Genomic DNA, 20,781 nt, shown 5'->3' on the forward strand with positions numbered 1-20,781 from the left:
TGACAAAGGTAATGGAAAAGGAAAGATGCCGAAGGAAAGATCTGATGAAATGCCATCATGGGCTGAAGATATCGTTCGGACACTGAATTCAATTCAAGATCAGAATAGGGCAATTAAGGACCAACTGGAAAAGAATAATAATGAAATGAAGTTATTTCTTGGAAAACTTAAAGATGTGGAAACTCAAGTTACGAAACATGAAGAGGAATTGAAGTTAACTAAGCAAAAATTGTCTGAAACTACATCCGTTTGGAAAAATATCAAGATAAGATTATAGACCTGGAAACTAGGTCTCGTCGAAACAATATACAAATCGTTGGATTGCAAGAAGGAGCTGAAAATGGAGACTTAACGGTGTACTTTGGTAAGCTCTTTCATACTCTATTTCCAACTATTTTATCAAAGCTGCCTGCTATTGAAAGAGCACATAGACCGTCTACTTCGAAATTTAAAGATTCAAGCAGACCAAGATTTATTTTGGTTTGTTTTCATCACTTTAAAATTAAAGATCAAATAATGCGACAGGCAAGAAAACAGAGTTTTCAAATTCAACGAGTCTGAGCTCCGTTTTTATGACGATTATCCAAAAGAAGTAAGGGAACAAAGATCAAGATTTGCTTTGGTAATGAAACAAGCATATGATAAGAAACTATTTCCCTCTTTGAGTTACTCGACAAGAATAAAAGTTTTTCCTCCTAATTCTTCTCCATGTACTTTCTTTGACCCAAAAGCTGCACTGGATTTTGTTCAGGCTATTCCTGTCACCGTTACTGACATTACTAACAAATGAACTGTCTGAAAAGCTGTTGGATTATCTGTATATTATTCACATTTCGAAAAGAAGATATATGAAGGCTATTTGGGTATTTCATTGAGAGATTAATAAAAGATAAGAAAACCTGTTCATCATTACATCCTATTGGATTTTTTTTTGGAAAGAAGATTTACGGTTCAAGTTTGACTGTTTAAATGGCTAATTAGATATTTGACTGAGAAAAGAGGATAAAAGGATTTGTTCCTTTTATCTAATATTTGGTTTGATGTTCTTTTTGTTGTTTCTTAATTTACTAATTGGTAGTTTTTTTTCCTACTAATAGGGTTTCTTTTTATATATAAGGTATAGTTACTTATGGTATTACTAATTAATATTTTTGTAAATTTAGTTCAGTTAAATATACTATTAACCTATTTTTATCTGTTTTATTATAGCGTTCTATAACCGAATTTAAAGTTTTCTTAGAGATTTAAAACTAAACTTAAGATGGCGATGGTTTTTCTCTCTAAGAGATTATATTATTTTGCTTCATTTTTGGTTTAATATATGATGGAATGTAAACACTTTCCTTTGTTGAAACACTACTGTCTTTCTTGCAAGGTCATTTTATTTTTTTGTATACTGGCTGGGAGGAGGGAGAGATGAGACCGACAGAGTGGCCATGGCTTTGTATTCTTAGTTCACTTGCCTTTTTTTGGGCTTTTGGGAGGGTGGGTGGGTCTGGAGTTAGGAGTTTTTTCCCATTGGGTGGTTCCAGAACATGCGTGTTTTCTATATGGTTGTATTCTTCATCACCAACATCTTTGATAATCCCGTATTGGTATGTGTTCTGCGCATATATAAAGTAAATTAGAATAAAATTATAGTATGGCAGTTAAACAGATTAATGTAATAAGTTGGAATGTACGTGGTTGGAATCATCCTATTAAATGAAAAAAGACTTCTAAAATAATTAACCGATTCCAACCTGATATAATTTTTGCTCAGGAGACACATAGGACGGGAGATCAAAATAGTTTTTTTTAAGATGGTAGAATGGCTTACAGCTCCATGCTACTTCTCAAAGTAAAACTAAAGGCGTATCTATCTTTATTAAATCTAATATATTTACTCAAGAGGATATTGAATCAGATTCTAATGGTAGATGTTTAATTGTTAAAGGAGTGATTTGTAATAGAAAGGTTGTTTTGATCAATTTCTATGGTCCTAATTTAGATGATCCTTCTTGTAAAAAAGTATTTGCTTTATTGCCCGATTTAAATAAATATATTGTAGCGATGTGCTACACACAGCGCTGAAATAACGACAGGCAGTCAGTAAGTCGTTTTGAGACTAGTTTATTCAAACATCGCGGCGCTGGCATTTAATCCCTAGCGCCCGCCCTCTCCAGGCGGAAATGTCAGAGGTGAATTACCAAAGTCTCCCCCCGCGCGCTGGCTATTTGTGAGCCTGTTCGCCTGCGCAGAAAGTGGGTCGCCACAGAACCCCCCCCCTCCCCCAGAACCAGCAATACACCCCCCAATGTCCACAGTCTGGATCAGCCTCTGTTTGGGAGGTCTGTCTCTGCGCCACGGTGCCTGAACCTCCACCGGCTGCGCCAAGTCCACATGGGCTGGTTTGGGTCGGTCCACCGTGAAAACCTCCTCTCTCCCCCCAATGTCCAGAACGTACGTGGACCCGTTGTTGTTGATCACCTTGAATGGCCCCTTGTACGGCCGCTGTAGCGGTGCCCAGTGTCCGCTCCTTCATACAAACACAAACTTACAGTCCTGCAGGTCTTTGGGTACATGGGTCAGGGTCCGACCGTGCTGTGAAGTCGGTACGGGGGCCAAGTTGCCGAGCCTTTCACGTAGTCTGTCCAGGACTGCTGCGGGTTCTTCCTCTTGGGGCTGGTTTCCACCGCTGATGGTAGAAACACCACTGTTCACTGTCGTCCTCACTCCTGCCTCTGTGTCGTGTGCGCCCCCCTGCTGGGCCTGGTCTGGTCCGCTGTTGGGCGTGTGGCCTGGTAATCTGACCGAGGGACGCCACGCTCTCCCTTTTGGCTTTCCACAACACGTCTGCCTGGGCCGCCACCTTCCGGGGGTCGCTGAAATCTGCGTCGGCCAGCAGCAGATGTATGTCCCCGGGCAGTTGCTCCAGGCACGCTTGCTCGAACATGAGGCAGGGCTTGTGTCCGTCAGCCAGGGCCAGCATCTCGTTCATCAATGCTGACGGCAGTCTGTCTCCCAAACCGTCCAGGTGAAGCAGGCGGGCACCCCGCTCACACTGTGAGAGGCCAAAGGTCCCAATGAGCAGTGCTTTGAATGCTTCATATTTGCCTCCTTCCGGGGGTGACTGTATGAAATCAGCAACCTGGGCGGCCGTCTCCTGGTCAAGGGCGCTCACCACATGATAGTAACGCATGGAATCAGAGGATATCTGCCGAATCTGGAACTGGGCTTCTGCTTGGCTAAACCACACGCGTGGTCGCAGCATCCAGAAAGTCAGCAGTTTTAGCAAAACTGCGTGAACAGATGAAGAGTCAGTCATCTTTGGTCCAAATCCCGTTTGGACCGTCGGGGTCACCAATGTAGCAATGTGCTACACACAGCGCTAAAATAACAACACACAGTCGGTAAGTCATTTCGAGACTAGTTTATTCAAACTTCGCGGCACTGGCATTTAATCCCTAGTGCCCGCCCTCTCCGGGCGGAAACGACATCAGAGGTGCATTACCAAAGTCTCCCCCCGCGCGCTGGCTATTTGTGAGCCGGTTCGCCTGCGCAGAAAGTGGGTCGCCACAATATGTTGATAATGGGTGGGGATTTTAACTGTTGTTTAAATCCTATGATTGACAAGAGCTCAACTAATCAGCGACTTCCAAATCGTTCTGCGTCATTTATTAACTCCTTTTTGACTGATTTTGGTTTGATCGAATTATGGAGGCATTTGCACCCTGATAACAGAGAATATTCCTTTTTTTGCATGTCTATAAAAAAATATTCGAGGATTGATTATATTATAGTCGATCCCCGCCTTTTGCCTAATTTTAAAAACTGTGAGTATGACACTATTGCTATATCTGATCATGCGCCTTTGAGTTTGCCTTTGAATTTGATGATGTCATTTTTGCCCATCCACCATGGTGCATGTCTCAGATTTTAATCGCAAAACTCTGATTTTATCAGTTTTATTGAAAGCCAGATAAAAGAATTTTTTCTTTTTGATGATATAGGATGCATGTCCAAATTAATTATATGGGATACATTCAAAGCATTTTTACGTGGTCAGATTATTTCTTATTCAGCTAAATTTAAAAAACAGACTAAAGCAGAATTAGATAAAATTTCAAAGCAAATTAAAGATTTAGATAATATCTATGCGACTTCCCCTAATATTGACTTATTTATAAAAAGGGTGGAACTTCAATCACAATATAACCTACTATTAACTCATCCAATTGAAGGTTATCTACTTACGGTAAAGAGACAATTTTATATGTTTGGAGATAAAACTAATAAACTACTTGCATCCCAATTAAAATCGACTGGAGCCAAAAGGCAAATTTTGAAAATTCGTAGAAAGGATGGTACCCTGGCTCAGGAATATGAAGAAATTAATAAGATTTTTCAAGATTTTTATACTGAACTTTACAAATCTCAATGTCCAGTAGATTCTTCTGAAATGAATGCGCTTTTTTTTTAATGAAAGATTGATTTTCCTAAAATTTCTGCTGAGGATCAAAAAACTCTTGATGCCTAAATTACTGAATCCGAAATTCATAAAGCTATTTTTTCAATGCAATCTGGTAAGGCCCCAGGACTTGATGGTTACCCTGTAGAATTTTATTAAAAATTTGGAAAATTGCTTTCTCCATATATGTTCGAGATGTTTAAAGATTCTTTTGTGAAAAGTGATTTACCCTCTACTTTTTATAAGGCTTCTATTTCTTTAATTCTCAAAAAGGATAAAGATCCTATTGATTGTGCCTCATACAGACCTATTTCATTATTGAATGTTGATGTTAAGATTCTCTCAAAGATAACGGCCAATCGGTTGGAGAGTATTTTGGGTAAAATCATTTTTAAAGATCAAACAGGCTTTATAAAGGGTCGTTATTCTTTTTCAAATGTTTGGAAACTATTTAACATTATATATTCGTGCTCTTCTAAAACTCCACAATGCGTTGTGTCTTTGGATGCTGAAAAAGCATTTGATCGAGTCGAATGGAAATATTTATTTAATGTTTTAGAAAAATTTGGTTTTGGTATTAATTATAATAATTGGATTAAAATGATATATAAAGCTCCTATTGCTACTGTTGTCACTAATAACTGTAGGTCTCCTTTTTTTCAGCTATCACGGGGGACGACAAGGTTGTCCATTAAGTCCTTTGTTATTTAAATTAATATCAGAACCCCCAGCTATTGCTCTTCGTGAAGCCAAAAATATTCATGGGATTTTTGTGAATGAGACCATGCACAAGATCTCTCTTTATCCTGATGATTTATTGGTATATATATCTAAGCCTGAAGAATCTATTCCTGCTTTGCTAAAATTATTTGACAAATTTAGAGATTTTTCAGGATATAAAATAAATTTTAGTAAAAGTGAATTACTTCCTTTAAATGAATCTATCCCTATATGTGATAATATTCCCTTTAAAGTTATGGATTCTTTTAGATATTTAGGTGTCATAATTACTAAAAAATATAAGGATCTTTATAAAGCCAATTTTCCTCCTTTAGTGGACTCTGTGAAGTACTCATTTAATAAAGCACACTTACATTTTCATTTGTTGGTCATATTCATGTAGTTAAAATGATGATTTTACCAAAATTTTTATACTTATTTCAGAATATTCCTGTTTTCTTGACTAAGAAGTTTTTTTGATCGGATTGATTCTATTATTCTATCTTTTATTTGGGATAATAAAAGACCAAGAATTTGTAAATGTCATTTACAAAAGTTGAAAAAGGATGGAGGTCTCGCTTTGCCTAATCTAAGAATGTATTATTGGGCAGTTAATTTGTGATATATGTCCTTTTGGTTATATTGGGGTGATAGGAATGATCGGCCAATTTGGGTAGACCTGGAACTGAGAGCTGTGAAACAGTTTTATTTAACTTCGTTATTAGGAGTTGCTCTACCTATACAATTAGCTAAAGTTGCTAATTTAAACCTATATCCTGTGGTTAAGCACTCTTTACAAATTTGGCTCCAGTTCCACAAATTTGTTTAATCTTAAAAAATTTAAACTTTGTAGTATAAATTATCATAATTACTTTTTTAAACCTTCCTAGAGTGATCCAATTTTTTTTACTTTGATAAAATAAAGGTATAAATTTTTTTTGGATTTATTTAAAGAAGGCAGATTGATGTCCTTTGAACAATTAGTTGATAAATATTCTCTCGTATTCACACTTCTTACAATATCATCTTAGACATTTTTTACAAAAATATTTAAGTAATTTTCCTTACATATTGGAGGCTGGCTTGTTAGATACTATTATGAATATGAACCCTTTGATAAAAGGTTCTACTGGAAGAATTTATAATTATTACAATGGGATAAGTGTCCTTTACTTAAGATTAAACAGGATTGGGAGTAGGAACTCAATTTGACTTTTATATGTAAGGATTGGACGCAGATTCTGAAGCTGGTTAACTCTTCTTCAATCTGCGCTAGTCATTCACTGATTCAATTTAAAATTGTACATTATTACCATTTGATGAAGGAGAGACTTTCTAAAATATTTCCCAATGTTGACAAGTATTGTGATAGATGTAAAACTGAGATAGCTACACTGACACATATGTTCTGGTCATGTTCTATATTAAAACAGTTCTGGAAGTCAGTCTTTTCAACAATTTCTAAAGCATTCAGAATCAACTTACAACCTAATAAATTGACTGTGCTTTTTGGAATAATTCCTCAAAATATCCATGTTATTTCTGTGTCTGACCAACATGTTATTGCGTTTGTTACATTGATAGCTAGGAAGGCCATCGGAAATATCAGCACCTACCTTGTCACAATGGTTCTCTCAAGTGATGCTGTGTCTTAGCTTGGAGAAAATTAGAAGTCGAATCTTTGAACCTTTATTTGATTTTGAGAAGAGATGGGGCTCATTTGCTCGTTATTATCATTTCAGTTAACTGATAGATTTCTTCTATCTCAGTGCAATTTTTTTTTCTTGATATATCTTACTTTCTTGTTGGCGGCTTGATGTTTATTTTTAGAAGGTTTTTGTATGACGCATGGCTCTGGGGTTGTACCCCCAATGGGTTTCTTTTTTTTTCCTCTCACTTTTCTTGCTTAGTAGGGTTTTTTTTATTCACAAAAATTTTCAATCTTTAAGATAATTTCTTTTTTTATGGCATTGTAAGAGTTGTTACTTCGATATACCTGTGTTATTTTTGAATAATAATAATTAAAAGATTTGAAAAAAAGGAGACTAACAGAGGCCTAGTAGTTATCTTGTTCTGTAGTGCAGTTTGACTGATGAAAACAATGAGCAGAATCTGGTCAGATAAATTTGATGACACCAATCAGCTTGTGCTGCACGTGTAGACTTAAAAATTAAACAAAATATTTGTTGCAAAGGAAACTAACATAAGAATGATTAAAAATCTACTCACCACAAATTGTACTTTGGTTGCAGTGATTTTCTAGTTAGGTTTAGAATCCCTACCATGGTGTTTCCCATGTCTGATGCTTGGCTTCCTTCTTGATTCAAATGCAGATGGTTCTGTCAGAACATCAATGATGAGCTTGTACCATTGATGGACCAGCTCCAGACTAAGAGATAGCAAATGGTGCACCTGCAGTCTGCAGGCTTATGTGCCCTGGCAAGAATAGTACCTGACAGTTGAAGGCTGCAGGAGGGATCTCGACTTCTGAAAGGACATAGTTTTCAGTTTCTGCCTTGCTACAGGACTTCATGGCACCTGGCTGTCTTTAAACCATCTAGAAACCGGCAAATGGGCCAACGGAACAAGGCTGTCCTCTTCATTACAGCAGTACTAACGTCTTGCAGAGAAGCAAGCTGCAGTACCAGGAAATCTGCTTGCTCATGGTTAGCAGAGCACTGAAGGTCTAGGATTATGCCCCAAAAGAACCTGTTCTCTCAGCCATGGAATTTCCTTGGCACTGGCATTGCCTGGCACAGAAGAACAGATTACTCTTAGGGTACAAGCAAGGTTCTTCTGGCTCTGCACTAGCTCTAGAGAAAACATGAGCATAGATTAGCCCATGTTTCCATTCATCTCATGGAGCTAACTTGGCATAACAGATACTGCTTCAAAAATTGAGAATGCCTACCAAAGACTTTCGTCGAAATGCTTCCTTTTCATGGACTTCATTCGATCCTTGACTCAGCACTACTGACAGGGCTCGACTTTGTGAAGCTGAGATGGTAGGTCTGATTCTCCTCCTACCCAACTATAAGCCACTGATGCCACAAACCAATTCCCTTCAATCCATTCCCTTGTTGTTCCAGTAACTGGACCGGTGCTGTGCAGGAAGAAGTGCAGCGGAGTGCTCTTCTGCAACAGGATGCAGTCTAAGGCTTCCTTTCTCACCACAGGAAAGAAACCCTGAAAAGAAATGGAGAACATTAGATTGTCTTGCAGCAATAATTACCAGGAAATATTTATTCTCAGCACTAAGCCTGCCTCTTATCTGCAAATGCGAATGTATGCTCTTCTGCAACCTTCATTTTCTTGTGAGCACTGACTTGCATTTTCTAGGTTCTTGAGCTTATGCTGGAACTGAAGATGCCACAACTAGACATTTGCACAAGACAGAAGTTTTCAATGAAAGCTGTAATGACTCATGAAGATATCCAAGTCGCAGCAAAGAACTTCACAGGATTTAGGATCCTTATGCTCAGAATTCTGCATTACACTTCACAAACATCTTTAATTATTGATCTCTTTGTGATAGTTGTATGGAATTGATATCTCATTAGATCTTTAGTTTGGTTGTCTATCATAAGCAAGTTTACGTATATTGGATTACATACATAAACAAAAGTGCTGATAAAGGACTATTGATCTGTCAATGTATACTGCAAGGAAAGCATTGATGTATGGGTGGTACATGCATTTACTTCTAATTTAAAGGTGGTGAGTCCCTTTTCAAGTTCAACTTTGCGATATATACTTTGGCCAATGCTTGCACCTGGTTAATTGCAATAATTAATAACATCTTGGGGGGCACAGCAGTCAGCACGACACTATTACAGCTAGGGGCTTTCCAGAATGCATGGGTTCTCCCCCCGACCCCACAAGTGCTCTGGCTCCTTCCCACAATCCAAAGATGTACCGGGTAGGTTAATTGGTCATCATAAATTGTCCCATGATTAGATTAGGTTAATCAGGGTTGTGGGGTTGTTGGGGCAGTATGGCTCAAACGGCCATACTCAGCTATGTATTGCTCAATAAATAAATAAATTCTCTATGACTTTGCTTGAAAATGGGCCCTTATAACGACAGATATGCTATTTGTAATTCAAAACACCAATACTGATGAGCAGGCTGCAATAAGGTGCAATTAGCTCATACCCAGCTGACCCTGGTAATGCTCCACTTCTGGTGCTTGAGGAAATCACTACTCCATTTTTCTCTCCTCCAGAGGCATCTCAAAGTTGGAGTCTTTGGTCTGCTGAGTCAGCCATCTTTTTTTTGTGACCTTTACCTGTAATAGAGAATATTGCAAGGAGTATTTGAATAGAAATAACATACTGTGGTCTTCTCGGATGATTGTGTGTAATGGGTGTTAGCATTCAAGATCACAGTTACCATCAAGTCCAACAGCAAAAGAAGAAATGGAGCACAGACTGCATGTGTAGGAGAGGCAGGTCAATGGATGTCAGACAGCTAGAGCGACACAGGCATACAATGAAAATGGGAGGAAGAGCAGTGGAGATAGGGAAATGGCAGTGAGAGAGAGAAATACAGACACAGTAGCAGAAACATGGGATAACAAAGGGGAAAGGTGCCAGGACTGAAATAATACAGGTGAGAGCAGATATATGAGACCATATATAAGAGATAACAATTTGAAAGGAAGGGTGTCAGGATATGTGTGGAGGTAAAGACAATAGATGGGAGGAATTCTCAGTTGCCAGGGCTCACCTGGTGAAAATGTTATGATATTATTTTTGTAATACTAACCAATAATGCTAAGAATGCTGCTTCTGAGACCAGTCACCTTTGGCCCAATATTGCAAATGGAGGGCCTAAATTAGTATAATTCTATTTCTGAAACTGTGCAACATTGCACTAGGAAATCAAACAATGCTTCATTTTAAAAAAAAACACTACACTCACTATATACTATCAAGAGTGTCTGGAAGTCACACATACCACTTTACCCTGAAAAATGATGCCAAAGAATTTCTCAGATGGAATGACTTCCATTTATAACAATCCGAGTACTGCTATGGAGTTTCTGACCAGCTTCAGTTAAGAGCCACTGAAGTTCTCAGGTTTGTGGAACAAAATGCATACATGCACTTTTCCAGTTAGATCAATCTGCCATTGCTGTATTTAAAAACTATTCATCTCTTTCTGAAACAGCTATAAAGTTCAATACCCCTGATAAAATAAGAACACAATGAGTAACAGCTTGCATGCAGTACAATGTTAAAGATCTCCACAAAATCTTATTAAATGTAGCTGAATTAAGGCAGGTTACAATCAACATAACAAACTCGAAACATATTGCATCATCTAATGGGTAACATGTGGATTCAGAAAGTAGCTTCCATAAAAAGTAATGCAGAAAGTACTACATAAAAGCAAAAATTACATGTGCAATTGACAATACGGTATTGTCTACACAAGAGTCAGAATAGTCAGGAGAGCCCAAAGCTATGCTCACAGCTATTTTGCAAGATGCAATTTGACACCTTTCATGAAATTTGGTAAAGGAACCCAACTTAATGGAGAATCCCCACAAACTTCCTGTACCTAGTTGATTCCTCTCTATTGATTTCAGTGAATGAACACAAATGGATACAAGTTACTACACTTCTTTTAACAAGGTGTAAGCAAAGGAGTTTTTTTTTAATATATGTTACTAAAAGAAATTCAGAGCTTTTGATAAATTTGATCTCAAAAACAGTTTAATAAAGCACTTAACTTTTTGATGGTTGAGTCTCAATCTCCTGCCTAAAAAAGTCATCCATCGTTAAAAGTGAGTAAGAGTCCGCTGACGTACAGGCCTTGTTGCAGTGGATCAAGCTGGTGCCAATCACACTCATCATTGAGTGTAAATTCTGCATTTATGTTGAAAGAAAGTTTATTTGTGATAACATGAACAACTGCTTTTTGTTCGCTCTCCAGGTACAAGTAACTAAACTTGCTCATCAGTCCTACACATCCATACAGTAAAATCAATAACCCATTACCTTCTGCATTTAAGTGCTCCAGGACTATAAGATTTTCTGCATTTATTTCCTTTAATACCCAAGCACATTGTAAAACATAAATTTTTTAGTTAATCAAATGCGTTTAAAAGCACGGAAGAGCCTGGAAACTGCAGTACCCATGCAGGAAGAGGGAGTATAGGAACTCGGAACTTACTGAGTCTGAAGAGAGCAGAGCATATAGTACCTGGTGAATTAGTTGCCAAACTGTTGAGATATCTTCACAGGCAGCTAATGAATTACTGGAGATTTACTGTGGTTTGACTTCTATTGTGATAGCATTCATTGCTATATTTAGAACCATCTAGTACAATGACACATTTTTCTGCAAGGATGAGTAGTAGATCATTAGCTTTGTGTAGCTCACATTTTAACTAATCCACTGGATGGGAAAGCGATCCATATTTTCCAGAATCTCAGGATGGACCGTTACCATCAGGAAACACAGCTGTGCTATGGGGATGGATTGGAAGGTAATTTTTTTTTAATGCATAGTTAATGTATGATCCAATCCCCTGCACACTTCAAGTGCATAAATTAACCAAAACCTTGTCTATCACAGATGACGAAGTTTGAATCTAGATTGAAATTGATATCAGATGAATACATTCCCAATCATCCTGAAGATCAACTTCACTCCACTGGGAAAGTGGGAAATATGGTGGAGGCTCAGTATAAAACTGCTATGAGAAAGACTGAGTAAAACAAAGTAATGACACACTTTGCTTTACCCAGATTATACTGGATCTGAGGTAGATTGTTCAAAGTATTAGCTTGCACCCCTATATTGAGATGTAATAGAAGATAAGAATTTCTGAGGGCAATCAAGTTTAAGAGTTCTTTCATCCGACAGGCTGCAAAGCTCTATCCTAAGTCGTTATCCCTGACATTCGGTTCTCAATGTCAAAAAAGTCCACATATAGTTATTGATGCTACTCCCAGGCTCTTACAAGTTGCTGGACAGTGCCTACTGTCCTTCTAGCTGGATGGAATTCAAACTGCAATCAACAGATGAGCTCTCTGGCCATTGAGGTAATTATGTAGGACTTGTGGCAGACAGTACGAACAACCACAATCAGTCAGATTAACTTACTTTCTAGAAAAAGCATGAACTAACTATGGCAGGTACCTCAAACTACAGCCAACGTCATTTCAGCAGATTCCTCCAAATCCAGTGGCAGGATAAGTGAACCTATATTACCATCTTCTAAATGAAAAATTGGTAATATATTGGAAATATAAAATAAAACTAGCAATTGTTACTCTTTCCACAAACGCTGCCCAACATTCTCAGTGCTTCCAGAGGAAGAAATGGGCTGCTGGGGAAATCAGTATGTCAAGTACAATCTATACAGGGAAATGTACAACTGGCATTTTACGCCAAGACCCTACATGCAGACTGAAAACACAGGAGAGATATACAGTACAAAGAGAAAGCAGGAGTGGAAGTGATCCAATCAATTACTCGGAACCCATTTTGCAAACCGAGATAGATTTCCTTCAGATGTTCCCAATAATTTTAGATCTACTTTGTCACTTTCTATTCCTTAGCCTATCTATTTGAAAATAGGAATCTCACAGTTCAAACCAATAAACTTTTTCACAATGCCTCTTAGTAGTTCAAATCAATCACATCTCGTCTAAGTAACAACCTTTCCTTCCTCTTTCTTCTGCAACTCCAATAAATTCAACTTTGAGTCTCGTCACCTAACTCTGTGTTTCACGAAAGCCTTGCTACAAAGAATGCTTTTCAGCTAATTGTACAGTACTTTAAACAGTTATCTGAAACAGTTTGCTCTATTTTTTTTGTTCCCCTTAACCAAATTCTTCTTAACCTTCTCTAACCTTATACAAAAGATAACTTGTCTAACTGTACTTCAGAACTAAGAGTTATGACAATCTTTGTACGTCCTTGGTGTTACTCGTAAAACAGCTGCCCAAATGAACAGAATAATTATTCGGAGACACAAGAGATGCAGTCATTGGAAAATAGGTTCTTTGGATCTTTGATATAGCCAAGCAGGGAGTCTGCATTTGAAAAGATTTAAGATGATTTCCCAACATTTAATGTTCCTATGTTCTTTTTTAAAAAAGCTCCTGAGGCTTTCAGTTTGTTTTCATATTTAACTACAAACATTCTGTGTCATCTGCAAGCTTTGAAATGCTGCACACAAGAGTTGTATCATATGCCTCAAGTGACTAGTGAAGAACATCAGTTTAATTTCAAAACATTAACATGAATCACATTATCGAATCAAAAACAACTCTACATTAATATTAGTAAGTTGCCTTATCAATTAGATGTAACTCACTTCACCAGTCTTCAATACATTAATGCCTACTAAATCTACATGGTACTCCAAATATAGCACTATGATCATCATCAATTACAACCAAATAACCTCAAAACTGTCCTGAAGCATTTATTGAATCATTCATAATTAATTACTCCAGATTGATTTCCATCATTTATAACGGCAAATTGACATTGCTAATACTTTTCACATCTTAACCATCATCTTATGAAATTTTTAACCTATATATTCAGAAATATAGGTTCCAACAAAATTGTAAGTGTATTTCAGGTTAGCGATTTAATGATGAGGTAAACAAGTGATTTCCTTACTTTATTTTTATAAATTAAAAATTAGATTTTTTTTCCCTATGTTCAGAGCAGACATAAGAGCAGTATTGTGGAATTAGCATGATGGTAAATAACAATGATATTTTGCATACTAAGAATTCTATCTGGACAAGAATTACTAAAGTCAAAATGACATTGTAGCCTATTGACCTTAATGGTATTTATTTCCAAATGTAATATTTTTATTATATCTTCTTCCAAACTTATGAAGACATGTCAGGATTTGGCATTTTAATCATCAAGAGTAATGTCAAGTAAAAACACCACTCATTTTGATGCCAACATCACTCCAACCTTTACTGTACTACCAATTTCAGTTTTACATTGGCATCATTCGCATATGCGTAAACTTTTTGGAAGGTAAGTCACAGAAAGGCAGAAAGGTATATGCTATTTCCCATACGTCGACAACCAAGAGATTAATCTTCCCCCACCCCCAGTGAAAAGGAACAATAAAACAAGACATTCCTTAATTCACAATAAAGGAAAACTTGCCAAAAGTTTAAGAATAAAATGGTGGAGTGGAGTTTGCCCATGGAAAGTGTATCTACAACCAGAAATTTAGAGTCTCAAATAAGATTTGGCTATTCAAAACAGAGATGAGAAAATACTACTTCATCTAGACTGGGAGGCAGATTTTTTCTTGAGTGAGGTTAGTGCAGGGAAATAGAGTAAACCTGCTTGAATAGTGGGTCAGGAACAAGCAGCTGAGTGCCCTATTTTTGCCTTTTGTATGCTCTTAGGTTTGAAGCAAAGCATTTATTGAAACATCAACCTTAAAAAAAAATTAACTGGAGATCTAAAACAACAGAAAATGCTGGAAGCACTTGGCAGGTCATGTTATTTATGTGAAGAGGAACAGATGTGACCTGACTTGAATATTTCCAGCATTTGCTGTTCTTTTTGATTTATATATAAATCTTTCTCCTTAAACTTTCCCCTCACAAAAATACAATACTATCAGATAACAAGCACTATACATTATAAATAGAGGAATTATTTCAGTCTTCTTAGGCGTCTAGGAATGCTGGCTCCTCCTAAGGTGATTTGACATTGAACTCAAATCTGTCCTTTTAAAAACACAAAGCTTGATGGAGCAGAGCAGAGACCTAATTGCATTACTGCCCTTGGAAAGGAACAGCTTACAATAAAGGTAAATATGGCAAAACATAACATCCCTAAATGATTTACGTAATTAAATAATTTTTGAAGCTCTGCCTCTTTTAAATTGACAGACAAGACACCAATGGCCACACAGCACATTACCTCACCGAGGCACAGTTTACCCTTACAAAACCTCATTTACCTTTTAAACATTTTTCTCATAAGAAAGCTTATTTAAATACGTTGAGAACATTCAAAAATACTTATGTACTAAAACATTTAAAATACGACAGCCAGAGATCCCTAGTTGGGGGAAATTAAAACAAAGCCAGACAACGCATCCAAGGTACCACCTGACTTCAAGGTTTGCTTTCAAGAACCAAATTATGTAACAAATTTATTACAAGATAACTGCACATTGGTTTTGGCTGGCGATCAACGCGTCCCCGATGTTTTGTGTCCTATGTAATGCCGTGAACCTTAATCGATAGATATAACCAACCTCATAACAAGCTAAATAAAAATATAAAATGAATTTCAACAGAAAAGTTCCAAAGTTCTATTTGCTTTTTACGGGTAACATCGCCTTAGCGTATCCGGGTCACGCAAAACTCAATTGGAATCGCCATTGAGACACGGCGGCCATGATCAAATTCAACAGCTATCCCATCACTGCCCAGATTTTCAAAGCGACACAATTCGGTGCAGTCGCTCATCTAAAATACGTACAGAAATAGAAACCTGTATTTTTCCACCACTGAAGTTTTATGTTGTGCGACACATTCCTTAGGCTCCGCTGGTAGGGGTCCAGAGGCTGAGAATAGACTAGGGATAAGTCAGATTTCTGGAATTCTGAGCATGTTACAGTGGATCATTGTTGCAGTTGTTGCGGCTCCTTTAGCTACTTGGAGCAAGCATTCAAATGGTAACCAGAGCGGACAACCAGTTACTCTCCCCGTCCCTGTCTGCTCTTCCTGGATATCCAAGTGGCGTCACTCTTCCAGCAGGGAGGCAAAACACTGCGCGAGACCCGCAATAAATAATCACGTCACTGAGGAAACACCAGCCAATCAGCGCCCACACCGCAACGGACCCGGAGAGGGAGGTGGGGGTGAAGGGAAATAGTTTGGTTGCAGTAGGCATGGTAATGAATTGTGGCTGGGAGAGATTGACTAACAGGGGGAGAGGAAAGTCAAATGAAGAGGATAATTTAAAAAAGCATGGAAATGGGGAGAGAGCAACTAATAGAAGTTAGGGTAAATATCGATTTCAAGAGGGAATGTCACAACACAAGAAAGTAGAGCACGGAGGAGTATGGATGAGGTGGATAGCCACAGTCTTTTCCTCAGAGTTGAGTGAGCTGTTGAAAATTAGAAGGATAGATACATGAGACGAGGGGAGATTTAAAAGATCTGAGAGGTAACGTCTTCGCACAGAAGGCACTAAGTACCTCAAATGAGTTCTCGCACTCTACAGCCGTTGTCATGAAGAAGGGTCTGGCCTTAAATGTCAATTGTTCATTTCCATGGACGTTGCCTGAACTGTTGAGTTCCAACAGCAATTTGCGTATTCCCTGCTGATGGGATTATCAACTTCCTCTCCAAACCTTGCTCTCCTCTTATCATTATTCTATCTTTCCTATGACCTTTAATTTTTTTGTAACTTCTTCCTTTATTACTCTTCCTCCTTGTTTCTCCCATTTTGTGGATGAGTCAGATTTCAGTATACTACATCTGCACGTTTTTGCCAATTTAGTTAGCAGGCTTATTTCCTACCATAGTCCCTTTACACTTCCTCTTTGCTCCTCGACTCCACCTAGTTTTGTATCATCAGCAAATTTGGAAGTACTGTATGACATGTGGTCTCTTCATCCAAATAGTATATATAGATTGTGAATAGCTAGAGCCCAAGAAATGGTGCCAGGGGCATCTCATTTGTCACAGCATGCCAACCAGAGTATTCTTATTCCCCATTCCTTGCTTTTAGTCTGTTAAACAATTTGTAATTAATATATTACCCACAAGTCCAGGTGCTAAGGTGTTGCTGACCATATCAAAAGCCTTCTGAAAATCCAAGTACAGGTTATGCACGTATTATCCAAAATTCTAATATCTAAGAACCTCTGAAACACCAAAGTTTTTAAGCATTGTCATTATGTCACAAATAGAAAATTCTACAAGGTGCTGGGAAAGTTCCCAGACAATGCCAAGGGGTCTGCACACCACAGGCAGTTCTGAAAAGTGGCCTCACATATGTAATGAACAGAAATTAATGAAAAATAGAAAGTCACTGCATAAAATGAAAAATGAAGATCTTGATTGTATTCTGAAAGAGTGGATTTGTCAGCATTGGAGTGAACATATACCAATTAATTGTATGCTGATCATGAAACAAGTAAATATCTATCATGACAAACTGAAAATTGAAGGTATTTGTGAATATTCAGCAGGCTGGTTGCAGAAATTTAACAAACGACATGGCATTAAATTTTTAAAGATTTCCGGTGATAAAGTGTCTGCTGAATACGAAGCAGCAGCGAAATTCATTGATGAGTTTGCCAAGATTGTCGCTGATGAAGATCTAACACACTTGTTTGCAGCATCAGTACAGATGCATGATGAACATGAGTAAGACAAAGACTACTTACCGGTAGCACATAAATTCAGAGTTGGAAATGATGGCAATCACCAGCTATTATTAAATCCCATTATGTGTATCTTCCAAAATACAAAACACTTCTGGCCCCAAACGTTTTGGATCAGGGGTACTCAACCTGTACATCATATCCACTGACTCTGTTTTCTTTTCTACACAACGTGCTCCAATAGATCAGACAAACGAATTTCAGTTTACAGTTTCATGTCAATTCTGCTTTGTTATTTTATAAGTATGTTCTTTGTGCGTCTTTCATTGCATCTTCCTGTATTTTCCTTACTATTCCTTCCTGATTTCTTAAATAGTGAGGTCAAATATACCACCTTTCAATTTGCAATGATTATTCAAGAATCAATATTATTTTGAATAATAATAACTAAGGCCTCTTCTATCACTATAGCTATTTCTTTCAAAAAAACCTGGGAGTCCTTGAGTTTTAGTGGCTTTCAGTCTCACAGACCTCCCTTGTACTTTCTATTTACCAGTGCTAGTTTTCTTCACTTACTCATTCTCACTTGCATTAACACAATATGTCAATGATAAGGAAACCTGTATTTTGCTCAGATTACCTGTGGGTCAAATATTGGCCAGACTACCAGTCTGGAAGCATAAATTGGGAACAGATGTTCTCTGTAAATGCTGTACATTTGTACAGCAGACATGTGGCAAATGTTCAGGGGGTATTTGTGTGGTGTTCTGCAGAGGTACGTTCCATTGAGACAGGGAAAGGATGGTAGGGTACAGGAACCGTGGTGTACAAAGCCTGTTGAAAATCTGGTCAAGAGGAAAAGCTTACAAAAGGTTCAAAAAACTAGGTAATGATAGAGATCTAGAAGATTATAAGGCTAGCAGGGAGGGGCTTAAGAAAGAAATTAGGAGAGCCAGAAGGGGCCATGAGAAGGCCTTGGCAGGCAGGATTAAAGAAAACCTCAAGGCATTCTACAAATATGTGAAGAACAAAAGATTAAGACGTGAGAGAATAGGACCAATCAAGTGTGACAGTGAACAAGTGTGTATGGAACCAGAGGAGATAGCAGAGGTACTTAATGAATACAGCACTTTGCTTCAGTATTCTCTATGGATAAGGATTTTGGCGATTGTAGGGATGACTTACAGTGGATTAAAAAGCTTGAGCATATAGACATTAAGAAAAGAGATGTGCTGGAGTTTTTGGAAAGCATCAAGTTGGATAAGTCTCCAAGACCAGGTGAGATGTACCCCAGGCTACTGTGGGAGACAAGGGAGGAGATTGCTGAGCCTCTGGCAATGATCTTTGCATCATCAATGGGGACAGGAGAGGTTCCGGAGGATTGGGGGGTTGCAGATGTTGTTCCCTTATTCAAGAAAGGGAGTAGAGATAGCCCAGGAAATTATAGACCAGTGAGTCTTACTTCAGCTGGTGGTAAGTTGATGGAAAAGATCCTGAGAGGCAGGATTTATGAACATTTGGAGAGGCATAATATGATTAGAAATAGTCAGCATGGTTTTGTCAAAGGTAGGTCATGTCTTACGAGCCTGATTGAATTTTTTGAGGATTTGACTAAACACATTGATGAAGGTAGAGTAGTAGATGTGTATGGATTTCAGCAAGGCATTTGATAAGGTACCCCATGCAAGCCTTATTGAGAAAGTAAGGAGGCATGGGATTCAAGGGGACCTTGCTTTGTGGATCCAGAATTGGCTTGCCCACAGAAGGCAAAAAGTGGTTGTAGACGGGTCATATTCTGCATGGAGGTCAGTGACCAGTGGCATGCCTCAGGGGTCTGGTCTGGGACCCCTTCTCTTCGTGAGATTTTCATAAAGACCTGGATGAGGAAGTGGAGGGATGGGTTAGTAAATTTGCTGATGACATAAAGGTTGGGGGTGTTGTGGGTAGTGTGGAGGACTGTCAGAGGTCACAGCAGAACATTGATGGGATGCAAAACTGGGCTGAGAAGTGGCAGGTGGAGTTCAACCCAGATAAGTGTGAGGTGGTTCATTTTGGTAGGTCAAATATGATGGCAGAATATAGTATTAATGTTAAAACTCTTGGCAGTGTAGATCAGAGGGATCTTAGGGCCCGAGTCCATAGGACTCTCAAAGCTGCTGCGCAGGTTGACTAAGGCTAAGAAGGCATACGGTGCATTGGCCTTCATCAACTGTGGGATTGAGTTTAAGAGACGAGAGGTAATGTTACAGCTATATAGGACCCTGGTCAGACCCCACTTGGAGTACTGTGCTCAGTTCTGGTCACCTCACTACAGGAAGGATGTGATAGATAGATAGATAGATAGATAGATAGATACTTTATTCATCCCCATGGGGAAATTCAACTTTTTTTCCAATGTCCCATACACTTGTTGTAGCAAAACTAATTACATACAATACTTAACTCAGTAAAAAATATGATATGCATCTAGATCACTATCTCAAAAAGCATTAATAATAGCTTTTAAAAAGTTCTTAAGTCCTGGCGGTTGAATTGTAAAGCCTAATGGCATTGGGGAGTACTGACCTCTTCATCCTGTCTGAGGAGCATTGCATCGATAGTAACCTGTCGCTGAAACTGCTTCTCTGTCTCTGGATGGTGCTATGTAGAGGATGTTCAGAGTCCATCCGGTCCAGCCGCCTTGCTGGTACAGATCTTCCTCAGTTGACCTTCCACCTGTGCAGCCGTAATCCTGGGCGTGGGCAAGGTCTCCTGTGAGAAACGATAGAAAGGGTGAAAAGGAGATTTACAAGGATGTTGCCTGGATTGGGGAGCATGCCTTATGAGAATAGGTTGAGTGAACTCGGCCTTTTCTCCTTGGAGCGACAGAGAATGAGAGGTGACCTGATAGAGATGATGAGAGACATTGATCGTTTAGCTTTTTCCCAGGGCTGAAATGGCTAGCACAAGAGGGCACAGTTTTAAGGTACTCGGAAGTAGGAACAGGGAGATGTCAGAGGTACATTTTTTTTGCAGAGTCTGGTGAGTGCAAGGAATGAGCTGCCGGTGACGGTGATGGAGGTGGATAGGATAGGGTCTTTTAAGGGACTCCTAGATAGGTACATGAAGCTTAGAAAAACAGAGGGCTATGGGTCACCTTATGTAATTTCTAAAGTCAGTACATGTTTGGCACAGTATTGTGGGCCTAAGGGCCTGTACTGTGCTGTAGGTTTTCCATGTTTCTATGTTTCTATCCTCCCCGATTTTTTTAAGCAAC

At 38.5% G+C, this 20,781-nt stretch overlaps 2 protein-coding genes across 4 annotated transcripts in view; both read right to left on the bottom strand.

Annotated features, from left to right (window-relative positions):
• The window catches only part of pja2 (praja ring finger ubiquitin ligase 2), a 58,437-nt gene extending 42,476 nt beyond the window's left edge, over positions 1 to 15,961 (bottom strand). For 2 of the 3 annotated variants that reach the window (XM_073068163.1, XM_073068154.1), the window contains exons 1-3: positions 15,671 to 15,961; positions 9,326 to 9,458; positions 8,082 to 8,356 (exon numbers count right to left, since the gene is read on the bottom strand). The gene's annotated coding sequence lies outside the window, so the exon portion shown is untranslated. The remainder of the gene's footprint in view (positions 1 to 8,081; positions 8,357 to 9,325; positions 9,459 to 15,670) is intronic. The other variant, XM_073068174.1, reaches the window with a different exon arrangement.
• Positions 2,298 to 8,048, bottom strand: LOC140739724 (uncharacterized). Its single transcript, XM_073068186.1, has 2 exons — positions 7,400 to 8,048; positions 2,298 to 3,370 (listed from the first exon to the last, which is right to left on the bottom strand). The coding sequence occupies exon 2, from the start codon at positions 3,305 to 3,307 to the stop codon at positions 2,621 to 2,623; it is 687 nt and encodes a 228-aa protein (XP_072924287.1). The 5' UTR covers positions 3,308 to 3,370; positions 7,400 to 8,048; the 3' UTR covers positions 2,298 to 2,620.
• Positions 15,962 to 20,781: the final 4,820 nt, after the last annotated feature.

The sequence above is a fragment of the Hemitrygon akajei genome, chromosome 2 (assembly GCF_048418815.1).
Source record: "Hemitrygon akajei chromosome 2, sHemAka1.3, whole genome shotgun sequence".
Classification (NCBI taxonomy): Eukaryota; Metazoa; Chordata; class Chondrichthyes; order Myliobatiformes; family Dasyatidae; genus Hemitrygon; species Hemitrygon akajei.